Source organism: Aptenodytes forsteri, unplaced genomic scaffold (genome assembly GCF_000699145.1).
Source record: "Aptenodytes forsteri isolate BGI_AS27 unplaced genomic scaffold, ASM69914v1 Scaffold415, whole genome shotgun sequence".
Classification (NCBI taxonomy): domain Eukaryota; kingdom Metazoa; phylum Chordata; class Aves; order Sphenisciformes; family Spheniscidae; genus Aptenodytes; species Aptenodytes forsteri.
Window position 1 is genome coordinate 1,549,973 of NW_008794745.1, and position 9,937 is coordinate 1,559,909.

Below are 9,937 nucleotides of genomic sequence, written 5' to 3' on the forward strand. Positions count from 1 at the left end.
AAAGAGGCATTAAAATAAAAAACGCTTTTTTGGAAAAAAAAAAAAAAAAAAAAGAATACATTGCCCAGGTTTTGATATTGAATAGGATTGAAAAGCTGAGGAAATAGGGGCTGCAAAGGGATCGCGGAGCGGAGTGGGACGGAGAAGCTGCGTTTTCATCTGGGTAGAGGCGGCAATGCTGCCCGGTGTAACACATGGATGGGGTCTCTGACGCATCGATCAATACGTGTGTTTGCACACTTTTCAAAAAGCTTTTGGCCTGAAGCTAGCTAATAGATGGAGATCTGAAACGCTGCTGAATTTTCCCAGATGACTATTTTTGGTCCAAAATAAAAAGCCTATTTTTCCCCGTCCCCAGCTGGGGAGAGCCAGCCGCCGTTTGGAGTCACCCTGTCTCCGAGGGATGCAACTCCTGAGCCAAATGCAGCCCATGAACCCACGGGGGCAGGGAGCAAGCGATGGCATGAGGAGCCACAAATTTGGGTTGAAATCCTTCGCTGTTGAGCAAGAGGGAGAGCAGAGCAAAGCCCCCACCCCGGCACCCGCAAGAGCCACCCCAGCTGGGACCGAGGGGCCGGGAGGTGCTGCTTTTAAGGGGACATTAGGAAGGGATGATGCAATATTTCACTGCTAATGGCTGTCAGAAGCGTTGCCGTTTCAGCACAGGCTTTTTGAAACGCTGCCAGGAGGAGGCTGGAAATTCAACCTCACCTTGGGGAAACTTCTCCGAGAGAAGGTGACTCATGGCGGGATGCAAAGCAGCACCACATCAAGCCCCGCGGCTGAATACATGGTCTAGAGGTGAGGGAAATAACTGAATATTCAGAAATAAATGTATTTCACATGACGACAGCTGCTCTGGGATCGGCTGCAGCCTCCCCGCCTCGAGGCCAGCAGGGATTTTGTGCTTGCCCACCCGTGCAAGGAGTACGCCGGGATGCTCGGTGCTGCGTTTCCCGCCAGGCGCGTGGGTGACAGCGGGCACGTGGCAATTCCTTGAGACCGAGGCAGCTCTGGAGTGTTTGGGATGGTTTGGGAGACCCCAAATCCCAACTTGCTTCCCAACCAGCTGCAAGAAGCCTCCTCCGACAGTCTCATTCCTGCACTTTGCTGCAATGTCCCCGAGCATCACCAGCCACCCAGCCAGCAGATCTTTAAGACCTCAACCTCCCTCCCCTGGCCCCGTCCCAAACTCACTCATTAGTCCCATACCCAGTTTTACGTGTAATAGAGACAACAGCTTTGGGAAAGGGAAGAAAAGCTCCAGGACACCGTGACTTATCTTGCAAGGTTTCCCACATCCTCAGGAGCGAGGAGACCTCCCATGGTCAGGCTCCAGTCTCATGGGGCACCAGCTCTCCTTGCAAGCACCCAGTTTTCCCACCTCTGCTGCTCTTCTGGCCATTTCACAGACCATTGGACCTAACACTTGCATCCTGCTAAGCCTTCAGACACCCGAGCTGTTTTCACAGCACCAAGTTATTGATGAAACCTGGTGTCTACATGTGGCCAGCTGCTTTACGCAATTAGAGGCTTTTCCACGCTGTGGCAGTGCTCCAGCAGGGTCCAGACCCCATCACCCATCCAGGGACCTGACCAGGGCACCATGCAAAAAACCACCAAAAAACCAAAACAAAACCCCCAGAACAGAAGCTGCTGATCCCACCAGGTTACATCCCTCCTGGTTAAAACAAATCATTCCTGTCCCTGGTTAAAACAAACCATTCCTGTCTCAAGCTCCACTTCTACAGGAGATGGATCTGCCTGGACTCACTTAAATGGGATTGCTATCTGCTTCGCAGCACAAGTCACAGCAGATGAAGAACATCTCTTTGCTAGGGCCAGCCTTGCCTCCCGGTAATGTTTGACTGCAGGAAGGTGTTTTGGAAAGAAAAAATTATTCTGGCTGAGCATGAGACGTCGGAGCTTACCTGGTGATGATGGCAAGGTGGGGAGGACTCATGCAAGCTCCCATGAAGAGCACCACGTTCTCGTGCCGGGTCTGCCGGTACGCCATCACCTCCCTCTTGAAGGCCTTCAGCTGGTCCTCGTTGTCCCGCTCGATGTCGATGAGGCGGATGGCCACCTCCCCGTGCCAGCGCCCGTGAAAGACCTGCCCGAAGCGGCCCTTGCCGATGAGCTCGCCAATCTCGAGCTGCTCGAAGGGGATGTCCCACTCCTGGAGGAAGATGCTGGTCTGGCTGGCCTTGCGGGGGAAGTTGCGTGCGGAGAGGAGCGAGAGGTTCATCTCTTCAAAGTCATCCTCGGACTCCTGCGCCTCCTCAGTGCCTTCCTCATTCTGCAGGGGGGGCAAAGGGAGGTGAGCATAATAAAACGGGGGAAAAAAAAACTGTGGCCAAGGAAGATGACGTGGACAAAACCCCACTGATGCACCTACTGCTCACTCAGACCCAGAGAAACCGGGCAGGTACCTTCCAAAGGCAACCGGGCGGCTGCGCTTTATGCAAAGCCAGCAGAAACCCAGATTTTGCAGGGGGGCGTTTATTTACCCCAGGGTTAAATATAAGAAAGCGACACAATTCATTTGTCTGAAAGCAGCGTTTCATCCTACCCCTGCTGAGCCGTGCTCTGCTAATACCGACTGCTCCCGACCCAGCGCTCCCCAGTCTGCAGCCCCCAGCCCCCCGGGACAGGTCTGGCTTTTTTCTTGACGCTCTGTATATGCTTTCTACAGGATTTACAATGCCCATTAAAAGCTGCATCCCCGTCCTCACCCTTCACCCCTTCCCCTCCACCACATTTTTAATGCATCTCAGAAAAACTCATTGAATTATAAATTTGAAGGCAGCCGCGAAGCCCATCAGCGTCCCTCTTCACGGGGTGGGGACACGGATGCCTGGGCAGGATCAGGCCTGGCCATTAATTCAATTATCAGCAATTTCACCGCACAGATGCTAAACTTATCTGGTTCCTGTGAAATGTGCCCCAAGATGTACATAAAATAAAGGCCCATTAAGCAGAGGAGCGAGCCCAGCCATCTCACCTCCGAGGTGGGCTCCACTTCAATTTGAAGCAATGGGTTTCCTTCCAGGCTGTTAAAAGAATCACTGAATTACCGCCAGGTAAAAACACGGTTAGGTGGGGAGCACGCGCAGGCATCGAGTCCTGCTTCCCGCAGCATCGCTCTGCACCAGGACTAAAGGGATCAGGGAGGAGAAGTACCAGGCTCGCTGCTAATTTGGGAGAGCAACCCCTTCCCACCCACACCCTGGCTGCCTCTGTCCCTGAGGACGGCCCTGGGTGCTCGCACGGGAGGGGTGAGGATAGCAGGAACGCGCAATAGTCATTATTGCATCAATTAATATTGGATGCGTGAAGTTCCAGGATGGATTTGGTGATGTGGGAGCACACGACCGGGTCCCCATCCCGTCGCCCAAAGCGCACGGCGCGGAGGATGCACCATCGCTGTGCGCCCTGGGAGGCGTCACCCCCGGTTAACCCAGGGTAAGGGACAGATTTACACCCTCGCAGCTTTTGACCATATCGGGGCAGCACTGGGGCACGCGTTCACGGCATTTTTAGGTGGTTTCCAAGATCAGAATTACCTTCCCAACAAACACCAGCCAAAGCAACAAGCGCAGCTGATTAGCAGCCATAAAAGAAGAAAACGGGTTTTTCAATTATTTTTGAGAAGTGGAGGTTTCAAAGACTTTTCCTGCAATAAGAGCACCCAAATTTGTCTAGTTTCCCAGCTCCCTGGGCCAGGAGCTCCTCTTTTTCTTCTCCGCTTACACAGCACCTCCCCCCACCAGGTCCATGACCAGGGTCCCGCTGCACCCGACAGTTGACAGGGAATTAGGGAAATTCCGTGAGGAAGATGAGCTGGAGCAGCTCGGGTGGTTTTGAACACAATATAAATATATTATAAGTTATTACTATCAATAACATAAATAACAGCGTCCCCTCCCAGAGGCAGCAAGGATCACAGGAGAGGCATAACACTCCCTAAGCCACTCGCACGCGGTGGTCCCGTGAATCCTGTGCCATCCAGTTGCCACTAAAGAGCTATAAATCCCAAGGAAGACAAGTTGCATATACAAAAGGAGCTGACCCTGATATTCTAAGCAGCATAGAAAGCCCAGGTGGATGCAGACGGCTTCTGCCGCCCGCCACGATGCACAGGAGGTTTGCAGGAGCAGTAGTTTCCTCCTGCCTGATCTTTAACCCAGGCACGAATACCTGTCTCCCGAGTATCCGAAGCAGAGTCTGCTGTTTAACCCAGCCAAGCCCGGGGTAACCTCAGCAGCTCCCACGGGCTATTTTCAGTGGGGCGAGCAAGAGGAGAATAACAGATTTTGCATATTGAAAGCTATTTTCCCACCAAAGCCTGCCAGCCCTACGCCTGATACCTTGCTTTGGGCAGGGAAGGAAAAAAAAGAAAATAAAAGGCTTTGACTTCACCACTTTGCCATTCATTTCCCGGCCGCCAGCCACCGGCGGGGACAGCGGCTCCGTCCCCATCCCTCCCATCGCCTCCCCCAGAGATGAGATCCGCCAGACCCCCCGGCAGTTGCCAACAGAGTTCGGAGCGCATGGGCGAGCCGGACACAAACCCCATCACAGCCTGGAGCGAGACCCTCTCTGTTAAACTCCTGGCTTGTGAAATCCTTCACAAACAGCATTTATAAAAAGGACCGGCAAGCAACCCTGAACTGTAACATGGCTGCGGGATGCTGCCAGGGCAGCACAGGCGCGAGGACCTTGGTGAAGGCCAGATTCAGCGGAGCAGCTCAGACCCGACCTGCTGGGGAGAGCTAGTCCTAACGCCGATTAGATACTGCATTTCAAAACTCATTTCAGCGCAAAGTTTATTGGACTTCAAAATATTACAGGTGGGGCTGCAAGAACCGCCTTTATTAAAACTATCTCAAAGACCCTGGTTCTTTGCTTATAATTCAGTAAAAGATTAATCGCTTGGGCTTTAGTTTCTCAGACTGAGAGTCTTTTTTTTTTTCCGAGGGCGAAGCGCTGGGTGGGTGCATTGCTGTGGGTTATAAATCAATCCCCTGCCCTCTCCTTTCAACCCTTCTCCTCCCCGAGACACAAGCCAGAGCCGTGAGCTGGGTTAGGGCAGCAGGAGCACCGGGGGGTCACCACGACCATCCACTCCAACCTGCCCAAAGGGCATCCCTGAGCCCCAAACTGGTCCTGCAAAGCCAGGGGACCACCCATGGGTGCCCGGAGGAGGTGGGGTGCACACGATGCGCTGCCTGGGGAGGGGAAGGTGAAGTTAGCCGGGAGGAGGGGGAGGCACTCACATGGGGTTGGAGTTGACGGGGTGGAGGACCACCTGCGGGGCTCGGGTCGGCGTCTCGGGCACCACGTCTGGGGAGAAGAGAGCGGAGTGAGAGCGGGCTGGGAGGCACCAGGAGCCCCTTCCAGTGCCAGGGGCACCCAGGGGAACTAAATCCCACTGAAAACCTCCCTTCGTCCCCAGGTCCAATTTAGTTACACCCTTAGCTATAGCTGGGTATAACTTAGGGCCACCCAGCCCTGCAGCATCTTAGTAGTGCACGGTCCTGCAACAATATACTAGTTTTGGGGAGAAATCCCACCCCAGCACAACCCCCCTGCACAAATCCAGGGGTTAGGAGAGCCGGCCGTGCACCCACCCCCCTAAGGGATATCTCAGCACCCCGCGTTACAGGAGAGACTTTCGAAGAGACTTACCCGGGAAAATGAACTGCTGCTTGTACTTGTAGTAATGGGAAGCTGGAAAAGAGAAAAGGGGGGTTAAACACCGACCTGCAGAGCCAGACGCTGGAGAACCTCTGACCTGCTCCCGGTCCTGCACCATGAAATGCCAGCCCCAGGTCCGGGTCCCCCCCCTGCATGACCCAACCTCTCCCACCTCCATCTCTCCGGAGGATGCCACCCACGATGGCACATAGGGTGCCCAGGCCAAAAAATTAAGACCTTAGCCCTCTAACGATCTGGCTGGATTATAACTTCATGTTTGCCACCATCAGCTACTGCTGATGCATTTGGAGAGTGTTGATGTCATCTGCAAAGTTGCTGGTGGGATTTGGACACCTGGTTGCCAGCAGTGCTTGGCTCCCGCCCGGCCTTCAGGAACCGCTCGGCATCATGGAGACACCAAGCAATGGATTTGCAGCTGCTGCCCGTTTTTGCCCGATCCAGCCCATCTAACCGTGCATTTTTGCCATGCTTCAGAGACGCTTCCTTCCTGGGCTGGCTGCCTCCCTCCCGGAGCACCGAAAGGAGCTGGCGGCTGGCAGCAGCCCCAGGAGCCGCTGCCCAAAGCCAGCGCTGCAGAAAGGCTCTGGGTGGTGGTACCCTCCATCGTCTCCCTGTCGCCAGCGGGCAAAGCCCGAGGGCTGATTTGACTCAGGGCATGCAGGTCATGGGTATGAAGCAAGACAGAGATGCTGAGGCCACCAGAGGTTAGCACCAGCTCAGAAGGCACCTTCTCCTTGAGCTTCAAGACCTCAAAGACTGTCCCTCAGCTTCTCTCCAGCTTCAAGACCCCGAAGACTGACCTCAGCTCTGCAGTGGGACCTGAGCAGCCCTGAGCCAAGATCAAAGGAGACTCGAAGGTAATTCTGGCAGAAAAAGGTCACCGTGTTGCAATTTCCAAGCTCAAATCCTAATCCCCAAGATGACCATCTCGATGAGATGAGAACTTCCCGCGCAGGAAGATGAAAGCACGGTAAGTCCTGCTTTGTGTCAGATCAGCTCCTGTTTGCCACAGGGCTCCGCTCATCACAGGCATTAAAGCAGGGAGCAGCCCCCTCAGAGCTGCCGGGGTCTGATCCTGCCCCGCTCCATCCCTGCTGGCCGGGCAAGCGTGCCAGGGGGTCCCTGCGCTGGCTCAGCTGTGGCGGCAGCGACAGCATGTCCGGGTCCCCATGAGGAGATGCTGCTGCCCACTGTGGGGGTTACTTCTGTGGTTTCTGCTTTAAACAACATGAAATCACGTCTCAAAAGATCTGCAGGGAGGTCTCTGCTCCAGAAGTGATGCATGACAGGGTCACCAAATGCTGGACCCTCTGTCCCTTCCCCCCAGACCCAGGCAGGGTCCAGGCTTGCCCAGCAAGCGGTCTGGGGACATTAATCGCTGCGAGCCCGGCTATCGGGCTGCCAGATGCTTTGGCTCTGGCTGGACCACCGTGAACTTGGTCATACCGGCATAGAAACCCACGCCGTGCTCTCAGGTTTGCAGCCACGCTGTGGACTATCCCCTCCCAGCACTTGGAGGCTCGAGGGCTGCGGCTGGTGAGATCCCAACCTGGGGAGCAGGAGCCAAGCCCCTCCTCGCCAGATGGGTCACATCAGTCCTCGCAATGCCCAATGCTTCCTCACAGCTCCTCCACTGTTTTCCTCGTGCCCCTCCAGCATCCTGCCTGAGCCCCAGGCACTCCAGCGAGCAAGACTTGTGCGCGGCTGCAGCCTCTCCGGGCACACAAGGACCTGTGTTCTTTGGGTTTTATTTTTTTTCCAGCTTTTGGAAATGTTTGTTATTGTGGTGATGTGATGTGATGCGATCCTGCCAGTCAAATCCCCCCTCACCTCCCTCCTCCTCCTCTCTAGCTGAAGGCTCGTCAAGACAGAAGGGAGGAATCACCACGGTGCAGCAGATCAGCAGAGCATGAAGGTGCTATCTGGTTCCTCCGTAGAAGCAGTCCCGACCCTCCTCCCTACCTGGACCAGTTCGTTAACCCTGGAGGTTTTTTGGATGCTGGAGGGACCCCAACCTCCTGGCTGCTGCCCCGTCAAAGAAGCTCAAGGCCACGGACCAAACAGGGGGTCACCATCCCCAGGCCAGCCAGGAGTGTTTCAGGATCTCAGAGATGGGTCAGGGCCATGGCTCCCCCTCCTCTCCCCTCGCCAGGCCCTTTTTGGGAGCAGCTGGAGAGGCAGGCGGGTGGCTGAGGACAGCTGATCCCCTCCACGCTGCCAGGAGTGATGCTGAGCCATCCCCCTCCAGGAAGGGACCTTCCCTGGAGCAGCAGCACTGCCCCAAGGACATCCCGAAGGCAGCTGCGCTGGGGCAGGCACTGGTACGTCCTCAGGCCAGGAGGGGCTTTTTTGGCCACTGAATGTAAATCCTGTGTCCTGCAGCCACCATGACCAAATTACCTCTTCCACCCTCCCTGAAGAGACTGAGCTCCAGGAGCAGATGGATCCCAGGTACCCAGACAAGACTTGGTGGGACAAGCTACGTCAAACACCCCCAGCATCAGCGACTCCCCACTATCACCCCATGCACGCTGCCAGCATCACCCCAAAGACACAGTGAAGTCAACCCAAGTTACCCTTGTTTCCCGTTTGCTGCTGAGGCAACACAGTGGGCACATGCCACGGAGGAGTCATGCCTGGAAAGGTTTTTGTAGCCTCAAGTGCAGCAGGTTGCCCACAGAGGTTGTGCTGGCTCCATCCTTGGAGGTTTTCAAGACCAAACTGGATCGAGCCTTGAGCTCTGACTCTGCTTCAAGCAGGAGGCTGGACTAGAGACTCCCAAGCTCCCTCCCAACCTGAATTGTCCTAAACTCGTCTTTGCTGCTCATTTCTGCTTCCAACTTTTCCCCATCCCAGTGTAAGTCCAGGCAGGCAAGCAGATGGAGCAGATCCTTACCCTGAGGACACCCTGGGGCACGAGCCCCTTTCATCGGGCAGATGTGGAGGCGGGGAGCCCATGGGGAACCCAGCACGGTACCTGGCAAGTTGAACTGCTTCTGCTGGCGCGGGCACTGCGGGGAGGGGTGCAGGGGGGATGGGGGCGTCGCGCTGGGCGGCAGCGGCGGGGCCGGCGAGGAGGGTGTGGAGGAGGTGGTGGAGGAGGGGTTGCTGCTGGAATCTGGCTGGTAGGGCACCGGGATGTGGTCCTGCAGGACACGGTGAGGGAGAGAAGAAGAGAGGAGCCAGTGAGAGCAGTGCCAGCTGGTGCCACCCCAAGGTGCTCCAGTGCAGAGGACCCCGGGTGACAAGCAAGAGCTACTCAGGTCATCCCAGTCCCCTGTTTCCAGAAGCCCTAGAAAACAACCAGAGCCCCAGCCTCGCCTTTTCCAAAGCCATTTGTATTCATAGTTTGCACCAAGGCCATTTCACACCAGAAATGGGGTTCCTCTCCCAGCCCCTCCATGCTATGCACCCACAGCTGAGGGTTCCCTAAACCCCGCTGGCTCTGCAGAGCCATGGCCACCAAGACCAGAGTTGGGGGCCGCATCCCTGGGATTCGGTCCTTAGAGACGTCAAGGACCTGGCAGCTTCTGCTGACCTCCTTCAAGCCAAAAACCCAGCACTTTGCTTGGCGCAGGGGCTGAGCCGAGGCAGATTTGAAAGGATCAGCCAATGCATCCCAAGACATCCCTTGCCCTTCGTTGACCCTTCCTAACCAAGGCCAGGATGACAGCTTCAGGTGCGCCCCTCCAGAGCACACTGCAATGGGTGAGGAAGGGCCACCTGTGAGCAGACGGGGAGGAAGACCTGCCTGGATATCAGATCTGAAAAGGAAAATTGGAGCCAGAATTTCCCACCTTGCTCGCGACCTTGCTGTCCAACTTGGGGACACTTAACAGGCTCTGACCTTCAGCAGCACTGAGCAATCCCATCTCCAGACAGGTGCACCCATGGCAAGATCCCTCCAGGGTTAGAAAATCTGCACAAGCCTCCCCCAGCAGGTAATTTTGTCCAAATTGATTAATTTTTAAATGAGCTGGGCTTTCCAGGAAACCCACATACATTTTGTACAGACCATCCTGACATGCACGACAATCTTGGCTAGGTAAATGTTGTGGTTTAACCCCAGCTGGCAACTAAGCCCCACGCAGCCGCTCACTCACTCCCCCCTGGTGGGGTGGGGGAGAGAATCAAAAGGGTAAAAGTGAGAAAACTCGTGGGCTGAGATAAAGACAGTTTAACAGGTAAAGCAAAAGCCATGCGCACAAGCAAAGCA

The 9,937-nt window shown here is 55.4% G+C and overlaps 1 protein-coding gene across 1 annotated transcript in view; it reads right to left on the bottom strand.

Moving 5' to 3' along the window:
- The window catches only part of KSR2 (kinase suppressor of ras 2), a gene marked incomplete at its 5' end in the record, with an annotated part of 97,929 nt that overhangs the window by 25,441 nt on the left and 62,551 nt on the right, over positions 1-9,937 (bottom strand). Inside the window, 5 exons of the mRNA XM_019470685.1 lie at positions 1,932-2,299; positions 3,005-3,053; positions 5,280-5,346; positions 5,692-5,733; positions 8,699-8,867. Of these exons, the coding sequence (XP_019326230.1) occupies positions 1,932-2,299; positions 3,005-3,053; positions 5,280-5,346; positions 5,692-5,733; positions 8,699-8,867 (695 nt within the window). The remainder of the gene's footprint in view (positions 1-1,931; positions 2,300-3,004; positions 3,054-5,279; positions 5,347-5,691; positions 5,734-8,698; positions 8,868-9,937) is intronic.